A 22,834-nucleotide genomic window follows, 5' to 3' on the forward strand; every position below is an offset into this window, starting at 1 on the left:
ATTGGGGAAATTTGTAGGGTACATAAAACTTGAGCAGTGTGATATAGTAAACAGGCACTTTACCTCAACCTTATTGGCCAGTGTTAAAGTGAGCTACTGTCTGTAATCTAAAAGCCTTCTGTGCCTCTCCATGGTGTAACAAAAAACTAAGAGGCTGTAAATGAAAAACATTATTTTAAAACGCTAAAGAAGGATTGCATAATTAACTCAGTTTATTGCTTGGTACTCACAGTATTCACAAGGTTTTTTTTTCAATGCAGTTTCTGTATTGGCAACACTTCCAGAAAGCTCTTGCTGTTTTAATGGTGGGATTATAAAAGGACTCACATTACATGATGAAGCAATATATATCATTTAGCGTAACAATCTTAAACACAGTGCTTCAATCTAAAGGTAATATTCCTGAGAGCTATTTCCTATATCCATTTTACAGTTGCTGGCAGTGGTCAGTGAAATGAAATTAGAGTAAGCACTTTATTGTTAACCTCATAGTTCCCTGCGTAAGTGCACAACAACCCTGTTATATGGCTATCTTGTTATACATGCCAGGGATAGAAGCTGATATAGGTATCACCAACGCATGATTTCATTAACTAATCAGATCCTGCCTTGTTCTTAGTTGATTTGTTTTCCCCTGCTCCAGATCCTTGAAAACATTATCCCTGGAAGATTAGAAGGAATTATGGGTATTTTAGTTGAGCAAGTGGGACGGATTAGTGTTATACCACCGCTATAATAGCATTGGTAGCCGCCCCATTAGAATATGGAGGAAAGTAAATGCTAACAAGGCCAGGAACAGGGAAGAAGGTTTGCGAGAAATGCTGCAATAATGTCAAAGCTTAACATCTTGTATGCAGCTCACCTACTTCAGGGTAAGGCTGTAACATTAAATCTCAAATGGGAAATCTTGCTTTTATGGGTGCGATTGATATCACGCATTGCAGTATGGATGCATTTTCCTTTCAAAACTTAAGAGGATGATAAATCTGAGAGCTTGGTGCAACATGCAGCAGCCGTTTGCAGCACTAAATGTTCAGTGATACTCCAGCTGCCCCTCAAACACAACATCTCTCCCCTGTAATAAAGACGTCTTTGCCCCACATCAGTATTAACAACCAGATTGCACCTTAGCTTTCCCCAACATGCTGTCTGACAGGGGGAGGGGAGACATGAATAAAACCTGCTACTCTCCCACTGTGGTGAGGATGAATATCCCAGAGGTTAGGTGTGGAAAAGCTGCTGAGCCAGTTGAACAATTAATCCTGAATCAAATGAGAAATCTGGACCCCTACTCCGTCACTGCATGTGCTGGCAGGGGTGCTGTACCTCCTGCTGGTACACTCCAGCTTGAAATCAAGATGTTATCAAACAGAAAGTGGAAAGCATTATCGACTGATCCCAGTTATCTGTTTTTAATATTGTAAGAAATTACAGAGGCGCCGACACACTTAAAGGTTTCCAAAGAAAATATGGCAGTTAGTACATAGTTAGTACATTTCTTGCCAGAACAGCAATTACAGAACACTGAACTGCAATTGTGACTTGCTGTTATATATACATATATATATATATATATCACTTGCTGTGATTGCCTTCTCTTACAAGACATTATGCATTTAAAACAAAAGAAATAAAGGGATGCTGCACGTCTAGCGTAGCCAACAATATAACAGTCATTCAATGTTTTTTCCTATCTACTGTACATATCTCTCTGATCGTTGCCTCATGAGAAGACGCAGTATGAATCCTGATCAACCACTGGCTACACATCCAGCTGCGGCCTCTACCAGCTTTATGTCTTCAGGGGGAGAATTGGCTTCTCTTGTCTTATTAACATTCGGTTTTTTTTTCTCCTCTTCCTTCTCTCCCCGGCACACAGAGGTATTGCATTGATCTGCACTTAACCTGATTTCTAATAAAACAAGGTGTCCAGCTCGTTCCCCAGGTGTCACCACCACTATGGCATAAGAATGTGTGTTGTTCAGCGGCTGGCCATTGATCTGTCCTTTTGGGGATTTCACCTGCTTCTTCTATGTCTCGATGGTAGCCTGGATCATCGTCTGCCTTGTGCTCTAATGACCCTCCAGGCCTTACATGCTGCTAATGAGCTGATGGATCAGCGCATCGATCCGAGTGCCGCAGTCTACGAACGGCCAATTACCTCAAGTAAACAGTGCAGAAACCAGCTCTGAGCACTGCCAGGAGAGCAGAGTACAATGGAGTTCAGGGAAGAAATGTAGATAGCAGGGGGAAAGTGGTGGAGTGCGGGACGTGTTATGCAATTTAAATTGTATTGTGTCACGCTGGTTCTGTTCTTTGCAGTTTGTCACCATGAATATCAAGTAGGGCAAAATAAAATAACAAGTCAATGAAATGCTATTCTAAAAGTAGAATGCACAAACTAAACAATGGTCCTGTACACAGTGCATTTACCGCTCCACACAAAGGAACCTGTTACCTGTGGCTCTCTCTCAATGCTTCTTTTCCCTTTCTCCATGAAATCACACCCCGAGGAGACATTTTTGGCTTGCATTCGATCAGGACATCGCCACCCTGTCGAGCCAGAGTTTGGGCCTTCAACAAGTTCTGGGAAAAGTCTGGAGCGATGGCTGAGAGAGAGAGCGGAAAGAGAGGAATGTGAGGGAGACAGCAGGAGAAGGAAAAACAGAAGAACAAACAGTACAGAGCTATTGAGTAAATGAGAGTAGAACAGCCTTAAAACGTGCAGGTCACTCCATCCATTAGGCAGGTCAGCCCTCACATCCTTCTCTATCTGCACATGTGTAGTTATTTGCACATAGACACACACTCAGACTCAGGCACACACTACACAGAACAGACATGGTGCATCATTTTTAAGAAGACATTTCACTTGAAAGTAGGTGGGTTTTCCTATTCCTTGAATTTTTCTTTAGAGGATATTATGCATTAAGAATGAAGCTGTGGGGCTCTGAAGCAAAATGAGTGAATGTAAAATGAGAGGGAGGCTTTGTTGCTGCTCCTTTAGGCCTTAATTACTAAGGCGCCGTCGTCTGGAGCTATTTTGTATGCGCACAGACTCAGCAGAAAGCTCTTCAAAGTGAACACACAGCCTGGCGCCAGTTACATGGCTAAGCACCTGCCAACGCATGCTGGTGCATGAGCATACAATACACACAGAGATAAACATGTGTTCATACACACATGCACCTTAAAACTATTTCTTGACATTTGTGTGAAATGCCAGCATCTCCTCCATGTTTACAGCCTGACATTTGCTATACATGTGTTTACATAACACATGAGTTGAATATATATGAACTCATATCTTAAAGCTTGTGTAGGAGGTGTCACAGTTGCATAAAAATCTGTTTATCCATAGTAAATATATTACACAAATCTAGCAATGTGCTTCAAATTTCATTTGGTCATCTAATTTTCTCGTAAAGTTCTCGCCATGTATTGTGATTGAGTTAAGTTTTTAGCTTCTGTATGAAATACAGCCCTGTTTGGGGAGGGATGTCTGTGAAGGTTCTCTGTGGAGAGAGTTTCACCACTCTGTGAAAGATGGTGCTGGCAATTAATGCAACAATTTGAGAATATATCTCAGAGTAAGAATTGCAAACCATCTAGGATTTCCTTAGTCTACAGAACATACTATCATTAAAAGCTCAGCTGATCCTGAGAAGTTTCTGTATGCAAGGGTCAATGTCAAAAGCATATAACAGACACAGCTCTGTAGTAAAAATCACTGCATGAGTTTAAACCATAGACTATATAAAATATGGACGTAGTATCCGTGACATCACCCATCTGTTTCTGAAGAGCTGTTTTGAGGCCAATCGGTGGCGGCAGCCATATTGCTGCTGCCGAGCGATTGTGACGTAAAGAGGCAGGGTTTGAGCCTCCTAGCCAACAGCTACAGTGTTCCCGTCTGCCAATCAAGTCTGCTGTGCCTCTCATTGGAAGACTCGTAATCTCAATATCTTCGAAATTGCTGCGTTAGAAAAAAATTCACCCCCCATACAGTGTGAGCTATCCAGGCTACACTTGTCTTTTGTACCAGACTGTGAACATGTTTATTGCTGCTGTAAAGCATTGGACTCATATTTTCAGACTGGAGGTTGCCGCTTGGTTTACAGTCACTTCCAAAAACCATTGTCTGGGAACAGAGTTTGTCCCTGCAATAACATATACAAGTTGAACCTCCACCATACAAAGAGGAAATTATAGTTGAAACTGATCCAGTTGATCACTTCTATAAACTCGTGAACTGAGGTGAAATGGAAAACTGTCCTGTGGTCTGAAGAGCCAGCATTTGAAATTCTTTAGGACAATCTTTGATGCTTCATCCTCTGGGCTAAAGAGAAGAAGGACCATTCCAGTGCACAGTTCTAAAGCCAGCATCTGTAATGGTATGGGGTGCGTTGGGGCACAAATATGGTACAAACGTGCACCTGCATATTTGGGGAGCAACACTAATACTTAAAACTATATAGGTTTTGGTGCAGCATATGCTGCCAAGGTGACGAAACCATTTTTCAGGGATGGGCTTGCTAATTTAAAGACAACACCAAGCTACACTTTGCACATAGTACAACTGCATGGCTCCTTGATCAAAGAGTCCAGGTGCGAAACTGGCCTGCCTGCAGTCCCAACTTGTCACCCATTGTAAATGAAACATAAAATGCAACAAGGAGACATTAAACTGTTGAGTAGATGAAATCCTACATCAAGCAATGGGGTGGGAAAACAGCCCACTTTCAAAATGACTGCAATTTGTCCCTGCAGTTCCCAAACATTTACAGAGTGCTGGTAAAATTGGGAAACATGAACCTGCCCCAACATTTTTTAAACATGTTGCAGGCACAAATACAAAGTTAGAATATAACTGTCCAAAGACAATGAAATGTCTCAGTTTCAACGTTAGACCTGTTATATTAGTGATATTTTTAATTAAAAAAGGGATTCCAAATTATCACATAAAGGTTATATTTCATAACACTGTCAAAATAGTCGTAAGAAAAATCAATATTACATTTGAAATTCATCAATTGACATTATATTACGTAACTGATGTATGACTAATCAATTAATCAGCAAAGTATTCTACTTTAATAATAGGAACTTGTTTATAAAATATGGGCCTCAGATTACACTTTAATAAGTGCAGTATGCAAAGTCTAAATGTTTTGTCTTATCTAATATCAGAAACACTGTCAGATGAGTTCCATGACTTATTACACATGATGTTATGTGATGAGGCTCTGATTTGGTCACTCAAACAGTATCACGGTTCATGTCAAAATGCTTATAAAAATGTAGTGCTGTAAGTCTAAAGTATTAGAGGAGTACGGGCTATTTTAAAACCATCCTAACTGATTTGTTCCAATCCCACACATTGACAGTACAGCCATCAAAAGCTGCCAGTAATTATGCATTTACATTGTGTTGTGCTGCCAGACAGTGCGATAGATATTCCTCTAAACAAAAGCATGCTGTTGTGTCAGTAAATTTCCAACTACTGATAATTCATTAACACATGCTGTTGTGTATAAGACTGACAGCAAGGAGATGTGAGTGCTCCGAAAATGTTTTTTTTTAATACTAGTAATATAAAATACTTCAAAAACAGTTAGAAAAATAATCTAATGTTGCACCTATTTGATAAAATAGAATGTAAGATATATGGAATACATGCACAACCCAGATATTTAGAACAGAAAAGCCTATGTGTCCACATTTGTTTTTTAAATCCAACTCCCAAAGTCAGTTATCGGAATCAAAACATCAGGCTCTGCTTTTATAAATGTTTTGGATCCACATTGAGTGTTTTTAAAATTAATATAATTCACCTTAGGACATGAACAGGCACATGAGATGTAGAAACAACACAGTTCTTTTATGTTGCAATTTTGAAAAAGGGTAGTTTGACCGCACACATATTAATTCTAAAAAAAAAACACAGAAACAACAGCAAAAATAAAATCTAGATACCGCCATTGGGCCATAATGACACTTTGTGTTCATCACAAAATGGTATCTAGATTTTTTTGGCTGTTGTTTTGGTGTGTTTTTTTAGAAGTAATACTTGTGCGGTCAAACTACCTTTTTACAAAATAATTGAATGGACATGGTTTCCTTTCATTAAGAGTCAACTGGTATCAATCTCTGTCTCCTGTCACAGATATCAATGGTATGAAAGTGATGTCTCTAAAATTAGATGTAAGACTTAAGATCACAGTATTATTTGAGCTCAGCAGTGCTGAAGGAAGGACAATACAAAACACTTGATAAATAAACAACTTTTAAGTGTTGCTCTCATTCCTGGCTGTTCAGAGAAAAGAACTGCTCATCCCACAGTATACTTTATTTCAACATTTCCCAGCTGTTGGCTGACAACCATCCAATGTGGTCACTTTAATATGAGGGGCAAGCTACAGGCAAAATATCTGTTGACACAAATACATTATTACAGAGGAAAGAAAGTTTCAAATCAAGACTCTTAGTGTGCTCAGTATTAATTTGAATACAGCAGGGTGGATAAATGTATCCTTCAGATGTGTTTTACAGACTTTTTTTTTGCTATAACTTAGTTATGGAAGAAAAAAAGGCATTAAATTATTAAATTATAACAAAAAAGGTGAAAATTATTCAGTGAAATAATTTTGCTGATTCAGCTGTTAGGAATGTGTTACAAAGTCAGCCAAAATGACTTTGGCTGGGGGACATGGGGCTTTAATGTGGGCGTTTACTAAATGTGCCACCTTCAGGCTGATGCTATCATATTTATTCTGCATCTTGTTCACAGTTAACATCTTTCCATCTGTCTATCATGAAACCATCTAACCGCAAACTAAGAGATGGGATGAGAAGAACCGCTGAATGTATTAACATTCATTAACAGTCTCAATAGTGTTGGCTCTTACCTATGACACGGAGCTCAGCGTTGGTGAAGATTCGCCCGTGCTTGTTCTCGGCCACACACTGGTACATGCCGATGTCGGCCAAATTCAAGCTGCTGATCGTCAGCACTCCGTTATTCACCTGAAATCTGTCCTGCTTAAAACACATACAAACACACGCATAGGTAGATACACACATTTGGCACCACATGATTCAAAATAGACTGCTGTGCTAACCTGACAACAAACACCTAACAGGTTTGGACAAGGTAAACAGTCAGCAGGATGCTGAAGCCCAAGACTCTGATGCAGAAATATGCTCCAGTTTACGTCCAATCAGGACCTCCTATGTTCCTGCACTGCTCAGTGCTCTCTCTTTGTCTCTGGGAAATCAGTATACGGTCATAATTCCCAGCACTTCTTTCACTATAGTGACCTCTTTCACATTACATGCAACCATTTGATCCATTGTTCATATAAAAGTATTGATCAGTGGAACTACATAATAAGTATAATAAGCCCCTCTAGAGAAAGAAGGATAAAACCCTCAGAGCGTCCACAAAGCCTGTTTACAGGTTACAGTAACTGACCTCAGATTCACATGAGCCGTTCTTGGCCCTTCAAACAGTGTCTGGAACACCACAGTGGATACTCCTTAAGAAAATCTGACAATAACATCAAATCTGACTGTAATCCTTACAAAGACTGACACCTGTTAGATGACAATAACATTACATAAACCAAACAAACAGAATAACATCACTGGGTTATGGTATTACCATAAACATGGGTATTTCATTTGCAACAAGCCAGTTATCTGTATTATTACCTCCAATCCTATGCCTTTTCAAAGCCTGACAATGTATGTTTATGTTTTAAACCAACCATACAGCCTCTGTTTTGAGCACATGATGAAACTCTGTGTCTTAAAGCCAGTACAAGGGTGATGCCTAGGTTGACATGTTTGATGTTGTCTCCTTGTTCAAGTGTGCCTGACATAACAGCCATACTACCGTCATTATATTATATAGGACATTGTGCTTTTTCACTTGGTGCAGTAGAACATCACTAGACTGTAAGAGGTTTATCATATGTTTCATAGTCTCTATAAGTAAAGAAGATCAAAAGTTATATATGGTTCTTGAAAAAATATATATGGGGGCGCTGGTGGCCTAGTGGTCTAAGCGCCCCACGTTTAGAGGCTACAGTCCTCATCGCAGAGGTCGCCGGTTTGAATCCCGGCCGGTCGACCATTTGCAGCATGTCTTCCCCCACACTCCACATTTCCTGTCTCTCTTCAGCTGTCCTATCTAATAAAGACGAAAAAGCCCAAAAACACAACTTAAAAAAAAAGTATATACATATTTTTTTCATTTGTTTTCAGTTTAATGACTTGTGTTTCACTTAATGTAACCAATGCTTGAAATGTGTTGTAAGCAAAACTTACCAACAGTCCAATTAGTGCCATTAAGGTTTCACATACTAGGTGTTAATATGATAATGCCTGACTAAAATGTCTCTAAACAGGGTAATTAGGGCTATATATGGACATTTTAAGTACCATGATGCCAACTGTGTTCATTCTGTCTGATCTAATTCAAGATTTAGCCACACTTTTTTCTCCTCAGGGGGCTTGATAATTGAAACACAGCTAATTTTCTGTGGTCTTAATAGGCCCACAGTGACTAGATGTAACCCCCCTCTGCTTAACATAGCACTGAGACGCTATCAAACGGTGGTTGAAACCAAACCTCTCAGGAGTAAGCTTGGAATAAGCTGCAGCATGTAGGCTATTTTGTACTCCTTTAAGACTCATAGAGAATTTGATGGCGAAGAAAAATGAAATACTTTTTGTTCAATTGTTTAAACTGGACTCAATTTCTGAAAGGATATTCAGAGTACAGATAGCGATAACAACACCTGAACAAAGTTTCCCTCTCCCCACTGCTTCTTTTGACCTTTACAAGGCTGGGCACTACTTTCTGCTCCCTTTTTATAGTTGTGTCACTTTAAGTGTGGCAGCACTCATTGTTCTTGCCCTTGATCTTTCCCATTGAGTGTAGCTGGACCTTTTAATGTCACTGACAAAGTAGTCCAGTGGGTCCTGCCGCCAGTCTGTCTGTCGTCTGGAATCATTACAGCACAGGCACTTGAAAAGACAAGGACTGTCCCTTAACATCAGTCAGTGACACTGCTGAGGTTCTTCAAATAGAGCTCTTTCTGAGCCGCAGTGACTCGATGGACACATAGCTGACCTGGCGCCACAGCTACCGCCAGAGGGGGTCTTGGGTAAGGGTGGATGCATCAGATTCCAAGTGGAACACAAAAAGTCCACGGGTTTTTGGACAGGTCTGGGTGCTTATATGTGTGTTCAAGGAGAAAAGGATGATAGAAAAAGAGAGCCAGGAACACAAAGAGAGAACGGGGGGAGAGAGCCATGGCGACTTTGAATGGATGATAGATGGTCCTTTTTTTGGTTACACAGTGCAAGGGCCGAGGGGTATGAAAGGGATAAAAGGGATCAGTGTAAGTGCATGGGTTGGTGCCACAGTACTCTATTCTGTACCCAGTGCCCTGTTAAAAAACCCTCTGAGACTCTGCGGTGGCTCTATCAAAATCTCTTTAGCACTGAAGACAAATGGTGGCATTCTTTCGCTTTGTGGCTATCATTAATTTTGCTTGACTCTTCTCTGATATCAGCACTGTTTCAAGTTGAGCTGTGAAAAGGCAAATCATGGGGGCTCTGTTGTATGCAGGTCATGTAATGATCCCACTCCTGATTGCAGTCGCATCAACTGACTGAATGATGAAACAACAGCAACTTTTCAAAAGCCAGGGTCTCGACTTTAGGGGTTGAAGGTAAAACATTCTGCAAAACACACACTCATGTATGTAACTAAGAGGAGATGTGGCGGGAGAGTGGAAAACTACAAGCGTGAGTGGGTCCTTGTTTCACCGGGGTGACATTTTGAAGTGACAGCCCTCCTCTGCGCCATTTAAATCCCTTGGAGGGGTCCCAAAATGAGGTGGAGAGAGAGGGGAAAGTAGGAGGATAAAGACTTGAAAGAGAGCACAAGAAAGAGAAAGAGAGCGGCAGAGATTCTGAGATAAAGTGAGGAAGAGAGGGAGAGGAGGACTGATCCATTCTAATGAGGAATAACAAATGGCCCCCTTGGCCTTCCTCTCCTTCCTCCTCTTTCTCTACATCGCTGACCTTTGGGTTTGGAAATTGATTTACTGTTGCCGCTGTTGACGGTGGCATTTTGAAAATGGTAACACCCCACCTCATTAATATAGCCACATGTACAGAGAATATGTTACCTTGGCCACCTGCCAAATAATTTTTTACAATGTTATTTACAAATCAATAGTGGCGATGAACAGGTGGAGGGATAAGGGCTTCCTGTGGTTAAGGATGTGTGGGAATAGGAGGAAGTGACCTTTGTCAGCTCTTCAAAATTAACAAATAACATGACTGCAACAAATGTAAGGGAGAGGACTGTTCATGACAATGATGCCTTTTTATGCAGATTAAAGTTTGACTGCATTTACAGCATAATAGACAACTACTCCTGTGTCATAATGGCAAACCACTTAAGAGTTTAAAACTCTCTTATCTTCCTCCCTGCGTGTGAATTGTGATTCAGCTCTCCAATTAAAGTGCCCCAGATTTCAGATATTATCTCAGCTCTCAATCCGAGTTAGAGTAAACTAAGCCCACCTGACCCCTTTAAAGACAAAACAGCGACAATCTGGTATTGGGCTCATTACCCAATTCAAACACTGACACTATCAGTGACTGTGATTCACTAAAGCTGTTTCTTTTTAGGCTGAGAGCACACTTATTCTGGCAGCACAATAACACAAAACAAGGCAAATTGCCTAAATGTGAAATGTATTTTGAATAAAGAGGCGGTTTTCACCCTCCCCAGAGAAAGAGAGGTGACTTAATGATAAAATTGAGAGTAGCAGATAGGAGAGATTGAGCTCTAAATGTTGACAGACTCTCTGGTTGACGACAGGCAGAAAATGGCATCACTTTGGCTTCTTTGCAAACACATACAAACAGCCTCCCTCAGCACACACACACACGCATATTTTCGATGCCAGCTTGAGTTCCCTTGCAAATACAAGCATTTCAAAGAGACAGGATGTTGCCAAGCACAAATTTATTAGTCAGAAATATTATTTGCTCTGAAGAAAAATAAATATGAAGACCTGTACAGTGACAGTCATTATTACATAAAGGTGGTACCACATACAGATGAAGAATACTAATTAGAACCTCAATTCAACTCTACGGACTGTAACTGTACAGGGAAAATTAGTAGTGCACCAGTGACTAGCTGGTGACCAGAATCGCCTGGTTTCAGCTTGTCTAGCCGCGATCTGTGACTGTCTGGACCTCTCAAATATATCCTTATCTGTGCTGGTCTCAGATTTACACACAAGCTGCAAGTTTTTTATGCCATGCGCACAGCTAGACAAACACTAAAGCTACAGCCACACACACACACCAGCTAACGTTTGGGCGATGCGCCCATCAGCAGACTTGAAAAAGCATTGACCCACTTGAGGATAAACAAAGACCGTTTCACAACACAACAATTTTGTCCAGCCACTGAATATATTTTCCGGGGCTACCGAAACACTCGGAACGAACGGAGGACTTGTTCATATAAGACAGCTGTCACTGTTTGTGTCAGTGTGAACAGACTTCAGACAGCAGTGTGCTCCTTACACTTCATTGACAACACAAAGAGTTATAGAGAGCTACATGCAGGGTTTATGATCAAATGATCAGTTTTTGTTTCGAGTGGGTGCTGCCTGTGTATGTGCAAGCTTTCTTTGTATTTGGTTTCAATTGAAGTTATTTAAGCTAGAAAACCAGAATTGAGACCTTGAAAAATGTTGTAATTGAAATCAGCCAAATAAACTGCAATCAGTATATCTGTAATGAAGTTAGTATTGATTCTGAGAAGGTGAATGCTCTTTGACTGAGCACTGCAGATTTCAGCACTTCTTTACAAGTCAGGGAACAGATTTAAGTTTAACGACACACAAACACATGTACACACATTTGTCTTCAGACTGTCATGGCGGCTTCTGGCTTAAAGGTGCAACGGAGTGATGAAACAGTAAAATGTGCAGATAATCTAAATCAGAGCTGGAGATGAAATATTACTTTTTCACCATGTCTGGCAACAAAATACAAAAATGTGGAGTAAAATTTGGATTCATTACCTCCTGTGTTTCCTCCCATCTATGTTGTGCTATTGAGGAGTTTGTGCTGCACAGCAGGGGAACTGTCCATCTTTCTCCTTTTTATTTTGAATGCATTTTAATTTTTTTTGTAATGAAAACAACAAAAAACTCAAGTTACGAAAAATCCCTTACCTCCATTGGGTCAAGAGGCTCACCGTTCTTCAGCCAGCGGTACGAGGGTTTGGGTTTTGCGCTGGATTTGCATTCCCACTCAAGAGTGTCATCAATGGTCTTCTGCACATCCTGAGGCTTCTCAGTCAAGTGAGGTGCAGCTGGGCATTGAAAGAGCACACACTGTAAATGAACACTTCAACGCTACAGATATACTTCAGCTTTACCAGTACGCAGCAGTTTGAGAAAAAAAAATCAATGACTCAACCAAGCAGGCAATTAGTTCATTAAAGAAGCATCCGAGGGCAAAACTCATAAATCCACTTCCAATTAACCCAAAGGTAACCTCAACTTGAAAAATATATAAATAAAAACAACTGTATAAGGCTCATATGAGAAGGGATCAATAGTGAATGGTTTGAAACATTTACAGAGGGGTTAAATGCTAAAGGTACTTTGCAATGACAATACACTAATGCAGATCTTTTACAAGAATCCCATTCAGAGTGAATTTTATTTCTTGTGATTCTTACAATGGAAGAGTAGTCATTCTTTTTAAAGAGTGTAGTTAATAACACCGATTATGTTCCCATTCTCTCTTTCAGAACTTCGGAAATTCCAGAAAGAAAATGCCTTTATATTTATGATGGTGGTCCTTGTGTCACATTAATGACTAGCACCTTATCTGCAGCGACAGAGTAAGAAGATTTATGGCCTTTGTGAAGCACTCACATAAATAAAGGACGCTGAGGTCAAGGGGAACGAGGCAGTTGAGTGAGTCTGTCTGCTTGCCTAGCTGCGTTGCTTTAAAAATGTGATAATAATGGCAATAATACAATTAATCTCAATTGAAATAGCCTTTTATGTAATCTCTCCCCAGGGACAGGAGAGTACAGTTTGGCCTGAAACAGTATCAGCGGTACATTCAGTGTTGAGGACTTTTTAGCCGTGTGAGTCCTCACCCACACGCAGGATGTTAAAGTAAATGATTTTCGCACAAAATGCAGACTCTCCAGTTACGAGGTCATAATGTGGCCATTACTGAATGTATAAGGAAGTCGATGATGTGTTTTTCCAGACCAGAAGGGGATCAAAGTTCTGCTATGGGAGGAAGAAGACTTGTGTATTCCGTCCTGAACAGTTGGTGCTGAGAAACTGTGTGTCAACATGAAACCATAAGATAAACAAACAAAAAAAATCTCAGGAAGTGTAAGAACAACAACAGCAGCGTGTTCCAAATGAATAAAGTTGTTTTTTGCTGATTACCTCTCTTTGTATTTCAAATCTTCAGTAAGTGTGCCATGCATCGCCTGAAGTGCAGTTTACTTGGTAAGAACAGATTCTGGCTCATTCAAGAAACATTTAAAAAGCTCACAGTGAGGAAGCGTTTGGAGGTTTTAAGAATGAAGATTTGATTTTACTATCAGAAACAAGCTCTGTGTGCTTTTTTAAAGGAAGGGAATTGAAGAATAAATACACTCAGCAACATCTGAGCAGTATGGAATTGAAGATAGATCACTATACAGAAAGAAATAATACACAGAAATACATATTAAACTGTCAGAGATAACATAATGAGGGAAAAACATTACACAAGCATTTCTTTACAGGGCCAATCTGATTGTATGTGAGCCCATTCAAATGCAGTCAACTGCTAAACCATGATCTAATTTCATAAATCCCCTGGAACTACAGAAGGACAATTAAGTGGGAAATGGAAAGAGAGGCCACCCGTTATTGTTCCTTCTCACGCATTGGTTGGGTGTCGCAGACAGCACATCCCTGTATTGATTCTCCTTTTCTTCTATAGACTTGATGGATGTCCCACAAGCTCCTGTCTATGGGAGTTTAAAATGAGATTACAGATTTTTATCACCTGGCGGCTGGCCAGTCTGCAAGGCTTTGAGATCAGACGGGACTTAAATCTTACAAGGAGAACATGACTTCCACATTACCACAGTAAAGACAACGTGCAGAAGCCGTGCAACATAGAACTACATAGGACAGTGATTGCTGAAAGCTGTTAAAAGTTATGACCTTGTGTCTAAACGACCAAACAGTTAAAGTGTCATTTTAACTGTTTAGGGACCTCTTTGTTTTCCCAATGAGATGCTGCACTCCTCTATGATCAGGCAAGTCTATTTAAAGTCATTATTGAAATTCAAGGATATCAATCCTCAGCCTACCTACAGGTACGGTAAGCATTTCATCTTACCCACAGGTGCTTCAAAAAAAAAAAAGAACTGCATTATCATATCAAAAGCATCCTCCTTCATAGGAAAGAAAAATCTGGGTTTGATGATTTCAGTCAAGTCTATCTCTACAGGGCCTTGTGGGCAGACATAATAAATGCAAAAACTGCAAAATAATGGAGAGAGAAACCATAAAGGTCCTTCATCAAGGCCCATTAAAAGCTTTCCCAGAATACGAGCCATAAGTCCAGTGTTGGTGAGGGAAAAATCACCTCTCCCTGAAAGGTGGTATAAATCTGTGCACGCTGCAGCCCCATGTTAGCCTCTGGCACAATAAAGAGCTTGTCAGAAATGAACTACTGGTAATGGTTTAATTTATTACCACATTCCACTATATGATGCAGTTATATATGGTATCTAATAAAAGCTACAGATTGCAAGACAACAAATTAAAGTTTTTGTGGGACTCACCAAAGCTGCACTTTTATTCTGCCAGAGTTTCAATCAGACTCAGAGCCCACAAGGACATGAATCAGCGGGTAAAAGATTCAGTAAAAGTCTGTCAAGTCCATAAATGTACATGATATGTTGGGTGTGAGATTGACAGGTTGAAGGGATTTATTATATTAAAAGGAGTTATTTTTTTGTTTCCAAGACAACTTGTGTGAAGTAAGGTACGTTTTGGATCAAAGTCAGCCAAAACATCTTCTACTCACCGTAGAAAGACAGCTTTCCTTTCACCGAGTTTTTCCCTCTACTGTTTTCAGCCACACATTCATATATCCCCGCATCCTCCTGCTGGAAGTAAGGGATCTCGAGAACTCCACTGGCTTTATTTATGTCCACCTTCCTGCCAAAAGAGGCTCCATCAACTCTTCTCCAGCTGACAGTTGGCACTGGGCTAAAGGCATGAAGAAATATAACACAGAGCAAGGTCACGAAATGAAAAACACTCCAGAGGACTATTTTATCTAGAAATCTAGTTTGGCAGAAGAAGCAAGCTGAAAATGATACCAATTACTACTGAACAATGCACCAATACATTAAGGAAATGTTTAATTAATGTTTACTATTGACAGGCAAGTGTCTGATCTCTGTGTATTCTGGGTGTACAGTGCAAGAAGAGGCCATTAAAATGTGAAATGTTCTGCTCTCAGAATAACACAGTTCTCACACATTATCATGCGGCTTAAATTAGTACAGTGAACGACTAATGGTGTGGTTATGACTGTGATATAATAATACACAGTGGGACGTACTTTCCGAGTGCAAAGCATTCCAGTTTGACGGTTGAGCTCTTAGCGACAGGCACGACTTCAGGGAACTGCACTTCGATCTTTGGCTCGTATTCACCCATCACACCTGGAGTTACAAAGAGAAATATAGAAATGATGCAACTCGTGTCTGAAGGGAATTCTTTCAGCTCGAGGCTTGAAAAGGTCACAACAAAATCAAAACAAAGTTAAGGTCACGACTGTGTTAGCTAAGAGAAAGCAGAGCTCTATTTCTTTGATCACTTTACTGTGTCCACGGGCTGAGAGGAAAGTATCTTATTGTGCTTCTCTGACATCCAGCAGGAATGTGATTTAAAATGCAATTATTTTCTATAAATGACACTTCATATCATCAAAATGCTGCTAATCGTAATAAAGAAATCTATCTTCTTTCGACATCAAAAGCGTAAGATGAGATGATGCAGTTGATTTTTTTGTCTGGAAAGTCAGCTTCAAAGAAAACTTTGATAATGTGACCGGCTAGATTGTTTAACCAAGAGACTCACAGCTCATTCTTTGACACACTGAGCAGCAAAGTCTACTTTATCCTTTTAATTATATAACTACTCCGAGAAGTGTTTTCTTTCCTAAAGCCTCAATAATCAGAAGATTAGAGTATAATGAACAAACTAACTATAGTTTATTTTTTAAGACACTAATGGACATAAATGACCTGAAGACGATTTTATTTATTTGCTCAACTTAGCAAAGTCAATGATCATCAACTACAACTTTCTCTTCTTTAAACTTGTCAACTTCTCAGGCATTTAAAAGTTGCACTGCTACACAATTCAGTTCTGAAACAAAAACAGTTCATTACTCTGTCCAAACTTTCAGTCTTTGTTGAGTAAGTGTAGGGTAAAAATTCTCATACCATCGACTCGCAGCACTAGAGGAGTCAGTGGTCCTTGAACGCTGCTTTTGGTGACAGTGTTTGTGACTACACAAGTGTAGTTCCCCACATCAGAGGGTTCCACTTTGGCGATGTAGAGGTTGCCCGTCTTCTGGGACACGAACCGCCGCGTGTCCTGGATTACAAATGACGGGTACTCATTGAAGATCCACGTGAAGGTGAGTTCTGCGAAGAAAGTCAAGGATGTAAGTTTCACAGATCATAGGTCAAAACATCTATTATACTTAGACTATATACTACTATCTATACCCCTGTTCAGATCATTTGTGCTTAATCAGCAGTCTCATCACTTCACTGTGAGTGGATGCCTTTAGGGAAAAAGCAATTAGTGAATCAGACCTAGTGCCAACCTTCCATGATTAAAATCACAATTCATAATTGAAGAGCAATTACTCTGGCTCACTGTTGGGTAAATGCACTTAATATAGTTAAAGTTTCATGGCTTCACTATGCTGGAGTGAGGATGCTAAAAGTATAAATGAGGAGTGTTTGACAGGGTGGTGGATATATTTGCATTCAAAGCAGGAATGCTGAGGTCATTTCTGTTGTTGCGTGCTGGACTTAAAGGTTAGTTGGAAAAAAAGAGGGATGTGGTGCTTATTTAATGACAAGCACTCAATAAGAAAGAACCCAATGAGCAAGGCGTTGTATCATATGCTCCAGTGGCACTGCAGAGTAACAGCTATGCTCACCTCTACGCTTGGTGTCAAAATAAGCCTGCTCATCTATTTTAACAAGAACGACCAACGAAGAGAACTCCAGCAAAGAAAAAAAAAGGCAGAGTTGTCAAGCAAAACTGTTTTAACCATTGCGCTGAATATCTATGAAAATAATTGCATACAGAGTAAGAATAAGAGAGGAAAAAAATGCAATAACTTTTCAGAGTTGTAAAACACTTTCCAGTGTTTTGGCATCTGCTAAGCCTTCCAACACATGGGTGTAAACTACAAACGAGCCTTCTTGGATCATATTTTATCAGCGGTACCTGAAGCAGCACGCCTCCACAGAGGATATTTTTTTCGGCTATTTTTTAACACAGGGCTGGTTTTGGTGCGGCAGCAGGCAAGGGCTGTAGATGTTCTGGCAGAGTATCCATGAAAGTGAGAGGAGTGTTACATTTGTTCAAAGCAGACTCACCAACTGTGAATTAAACTTATTATAACCTAAGCCTGTAGTCATCGTACCACCATTATATCATTCAGTTATGCAGTCTTGTTTCATTTTATATCTTTTTATGTCAACTTCCTCCTTTTTATGCTTCTTCATGGGATTAAAGTCTTAATAAAAGTGTATTTAGAATACAGAGACAGTCGTGGTACACAAACAAAAACGAGCATCTCCCTTTGTGGCTGTCATGTAGCAGCAGTGAACATTAAATCAACCCTTAAGCTGCAGATCTTGCATAAAAAACTGTACCAGGCCCTATAAAAGCAACGTATAACAGATCATGTTATTCACTATGGTAGCACTGAGTCTACTATTTATCATCCCTGATAACAAGCTTCTGGGAAAGACCCCCTGTGCCTTCAACCAAATGGAGTGCAGTCAGAGAGGCTTTGCACTAACAATCAGCAACATTATAAAAAGGAATGATGGTGTTTTGACATATTGACACAAGGATAGATTGCTCTGGACCATATTGCATCCCTGTCCCAAAAGCAATCTTGGCCGTTGGTAAAAACTTGTCTAAGCGATGACTCGGCACTACAGTACAGGGAATAATTGAGATGTGAGTTGGACACTCATCTACTGACTCAGTATTCTTCATTTCTGCTCTTCAGGGGGCAGGAGGATGTGTGGGCTGTGACATATTTCTGCAAACCTTGCAAATCACAACCTGACATAGAATCTTCAGAACTTGTGAGGTAGATGTGAGGAACTCTTTTTTTATAAACTAGCACAGAGTGGGTGTTTTCATGTGGACTCTCAGAGAACAAACTGACCTTGTGATCATCTTGAGAACACTACTGAGATGGAGCCTTAGACCACGCAGAGTGTGCACATCTGTCTGCATGTTTTGTGCCAATGATGTTAATGCTTCCTGCTTCAAAATGATGGTTTCTAAATTTAACTTTAAGCTATGTATACTATGAAGGAAAATTAACCCCTAACTGTCCTTATAACTAGATAGGAAAGATTTGATTTCGAGTAAGATTCTGAGACTGATACTACTTTTTAAGGATGCACAATATAAACCAAACCAACAGGATTTTTGGCCCATTAGGTAACATCTTATTGTTATTTATGATTCATATATATGATTTAATCAAAAATAAAGCACTGATAAAAGTTGCTTTTTTACTTCTGAACAAGTCTACACGTTCCGACACAGCAGGTTGCGGCACAGGATCTATCACTACATGCAGAGAAGAAGAAAAAGCACAGCTGCAACAAGTTGACAGGAGAGTAAAAGTGGTGGCAGTCGCTCCCCACTTCCACTCTGCTATAGGGTGAACTCGATTCAAAGTCACACAGCTTAATGATTCTCACTTCATCAAGGTGGAGGGATCAGATTCAGCAGGAACTTAAGTTTACGTGAATATCTTTTTAGCATACTCTCAAAAATCCCTCCACGTCCATCCTCATCTTTAGTTGCATTTCAATCTTCTTAGAGGCCTTATTATTTTTAATCAGCTGTCTATAATTTGATTGTTTTTTTGTGAATAGTCTACTTGTCAATATAAAACATTTCATAACATGAAGAAACCTGCAGTGAGACAAAGGGTCTGAGTGTTGAAGCAGTCTAGCTGGCAGAGAAAACAGCGGGTCACGGACTCTTTTTTTCCTCTCGTTCCTGATGTGGACAGTTTGAATTCAGTCTCTACATTTGCACATCTGTGTGATTGTATTACTTTACTCTTGATTTAAAAAAATATATGTCTGTGCAGGCTACAACATGAAACTTACATTTACAGAGCATCTCCCATAACGAATCAGTAAGCCAGCATCAGTGCAGACTTGCTGTTGGAGAGTCTAACAACCCACCCTCACTCCACACTCAGAGCTTTTGGACGGCACTCAATGTAGCCAATGGAGGAGAAGTGTGTGGGGGGCAGTTTTGGAACCTGTCTGTATTTGTTTCATTGTGTCAGAGGAGGATGCCATGATTGCATCTTGCAAAACATAAAGGAGAAAAAAACATGAAAGTTTCAACATAACGAACCTTTAAGTCACCTGGAATGTCGTCATTGCAACAAAGTAGTATTGAAGAAATACAAAGCAGTAGCCCAACTAGCATTAGCACTGATAAAAAGTCAAGTGCTGTAGTGCCAGTTTGAGAACTGCAGAAAGTTTACCAGAGACAACCCAAAGCTAAAGCAATTAATGAGAAAATCACTGAATTTACAGCAGGATGGCCCACCACTTCTTAAGACCAAGGACTTTGCCTGCTAATGGCGTATTTGAGTAAACACATTCCTTTCTGATACTTGAATGATGCAATGAAAAAGATGTTGTATTGAATCTACTAAATTGTATTATTTCAAGTATGAAATACATTTCTCTAAATCCTGATATATCTATTAAGTTAATTGTACTTTACTTAATAAATATAAGTAAAGTGGATTTAGAGAAATGTATTTCATGCAACAACTTGACATAATAAAATTTAGTAGATTCAACACAACATTTTTTTCCCGTGTGACCTCTGCACACATTCACAGTCAGAATAATGTCAGTGACATGAGTTTTACCCCAAACATATGGACTTGTGATGTTATTCCAGTGGGTATGCTTGGTTTGGTGGCCTGGTGGATGGATGAAGACCTGAACATTAAAAAGATGTTGCAGGAGAGCTCCAGTTCACAGTATCAAACATAAATGGAGCGCCGCCTGCAAGCTAGTTCAGGCAGGCGACTTGAGCTGCGCTCATTCATACTGACACGTCATCATCCTCCCTATCAGCTGATCTCAACATCCTCATCTGGCGGTCTATTTAAGCTGCAAGTCTCCCTGTCCCTGTCTCTGCTTTGCAAGTGCTCCTGTTATCCTGCTCAGTGCTGTGTGCAAACTTCATACCCACCTCCTCCCCAGCATTCCCCTGTGGGGTCAGAGGGGGGTTTGTCCTATCTCATTATTCCTAAATGTCTGCATTTAAATAATCTACGAGGAGTAATGAGGTTCGGAGCCCATACGCCAAACACAATACTGTATGCTGCAATAAACTTTATCTTCAGTAAACGTGAGTTGTCTGACTGAGATGACAATTAAAGAGTCAGGACAGTTTTTGTTGATGTTGTTTCTGGTGTGTGTTAAGAAAATTAATTTAAGTTAGAATTGGAAGGGGAGATCATTTATATGTATGCATCTTTGCTCACTAAATCTTAGTAGTTTTCACCCTCAGCTGTGCATAAACTACTCATAACAAAAAAAAGAACAAGCTAATCATCAGGAGCAGGTTACTATATATTTTGGCGTCAGCTAAATAACCTCCCCCCTCTTTATGGTCATCCGTATTAAAAAAAAACTAAAAATATAAATAAAAAGACTGCATTTTTTTCAGCGGTATATATTTTTAAATCAGTTATTAACTAGGATAAACTTAATGGAGTCTTGTAATCACCTTGTCTTGAATCCAGTGAAGACTCTCACTGTGATCATTTTTAAGTGTTTTTTTTCTTATGCTTTGATCAAGACGAAGCTATTATTTTAAGCTCATAGGGTGAGCAGTTTATCCAAGTTTGGAGTCCTCCTGCAGACTTCAGGTAACCCAGCTCCATATTTGTCAAAGCAGTCCATGCCTTGCTCTAAAAAGAATAAGTGTATTCCCCAAAATCGACAACTATTCCGTTACTGAATGTCCCAGGCTGACTCGAGTCATGACACATTATTAGACGAGATGCATCATAGCTTCAGTGTATCTGTTATGTTTTCTCCTGCAATTTACTCCATCCTAGACTTGGTGGCTTGTGTCAACCTTGACTTCTTGGCTTGATCCAAACAACCCACAGAGAGGACAGCTGTAATATCCTCTTTCCTCTAAATAATATATCCCAACTCTCATGCTGACAAGATCATGTATATTTAATGTCTGTTTTTGAAACAATTTCTTCCAAAGGTGCAGGGAATGGCAAACTGGAACAACAGCAAACAAGAGGTTACTAATTGGTCAGTTAAAGATTCATGGTGAGAAACAGGAAGCAGGAAATCGGAAGCGGAAAGCAGCAATGGTTGTATTTGATAATTTGACTTGAGAGCCTTCTGCGGAGTGGCGGTAATGGAATAATGCAATCATGACTGACAGTGACTGGCAGATTTTCATTGTGGTTCCATTTAGCCCTTGTATAATGAACAGGCAGCATCAATTCCCCCTTAATGATCTGAGAAGAGGGAAGAGAAATGGAACATGACAGACCAAGGACATGCTGAATCCAGAGTGGGTTTCTGCAAAAAGGGAGTAGTGTTTGAATGCAAAGTATATACACAGCCTGTGTATGCAAAACTTTGTAGTCCTAGGCTAGTACCCTATACACTTGCAGCCATTAGCCAGAGCTACCTATCTGTATTCATAACACAACAAGTTCACTTTATGAGATGGCCTGGGTCACGCACATGGGAGAAATCCCTGCAAGCTATGTGTGTTTTTACCAGCCAGCGAGCAGCCTCTGTTTTGGGGTAGATGCACTGTATAGGGAGAACAAGTGATTTCAGCCTTGAGTAAATCTAAAAGGCTGGTTTCCATTAGTGAAAGGAGGTCAGATGCATTAGGTCCTGGTCTAACCACAGCCATTCAGACCCTCTCAGAGAAAAACATGACACAGACCAGCATCTAATGCAAATACAGTACAGCGCAGTGAAACAACAGCAACACTGGAGCTCTTCTTTGATATCTGACAATATTTCGGTTGTTATTTAAGCACAGCTTCAGCATGTCTTACAGTTTTAGAGCATCCCGGATGCACCAAACAGATCTCTGCAGCTGTCTTGAGGGTTTTGAGGCATCGTTAAAATGAAATAATGGCTTCCTGAATCATGCATGGAATATTGAAATCCTTTAAAGGGGAGATGAGGCAGATCCTTGTCTATGGCTGTATTGTGCTGATCATGAATTATGTCCTGTCATCCTTTATGGGAGTATGGTTCCCACTTTATCAGCGCTGTGAAAGTCTATTTAAAAGCCAATGGGGATTTTCTTTATTTCAGATGTGCAACAGTAGACTCATAGTGCTGTAAATAAAGTATTTTATTATTTGTCTG

General features: G+C 40.0%; 1 protein-coding gene across 2 annotated transcripts in view; it reads right to left on the reverse strand.

Annotated features, from left to right (window-relative positions):
• Window positions 1-22,834, reverse strand: part of cntn3a.1 (contactin 3a, tandem duplicate 1) — a 97,302-nt gene that overhangs the window by 24,978 nt on the left and 49,490 nt on the right. Inside the window, exons 6-11 of one of the 2 annotated variants that reach the window (XM_034695785.1) lie at window positions 16,601-16,804; window positions 15,712-15,814; window positions 15,169-15,353; window positions 12,282-12,421; window positions 6,909-7,038; window positions 2,459-2,609 (exon numbers count right to left, since the gene is read on the reverse strand). In XM_034695785.1, the coding sequence (XP_034551676.1) occupies window positions 2,459-2,609; window positions 6,909-7,038; window positions 12,282-12,421; window positions 15,169-15,353; window positions 15,712-15,814; window positions 16,601-16,804 (913 nt within the window). Of the gene's footprint in view, window positions 1-2,458; window positions 2,610-6,908; window positions 7,042-12,281; window positions 12,422-15,168; window positions 15,354-15,711; window positions 15,815-16,600; window positions 16,805-22,834 lie in introns of both variants that reach the window. The other variant, XM_034695784.1, reaches the window with a different exon arrangement.

The sequence above is a fragment of the Notolabrus celidotus genome, chromosome 11 (genome assembly GCF_009762535.1).
Source record: "Notolabrus celidotus isolate fNotCel1 chromosome 11, fNotCel1.pri, whole genome shotgun sequence".
Lineage (NCBI taxonomy): Eukaryota > Metazoa > Chordata > Actinopteri > Labriformes > Labridae > Notolabrus > Notolabrus celidotus.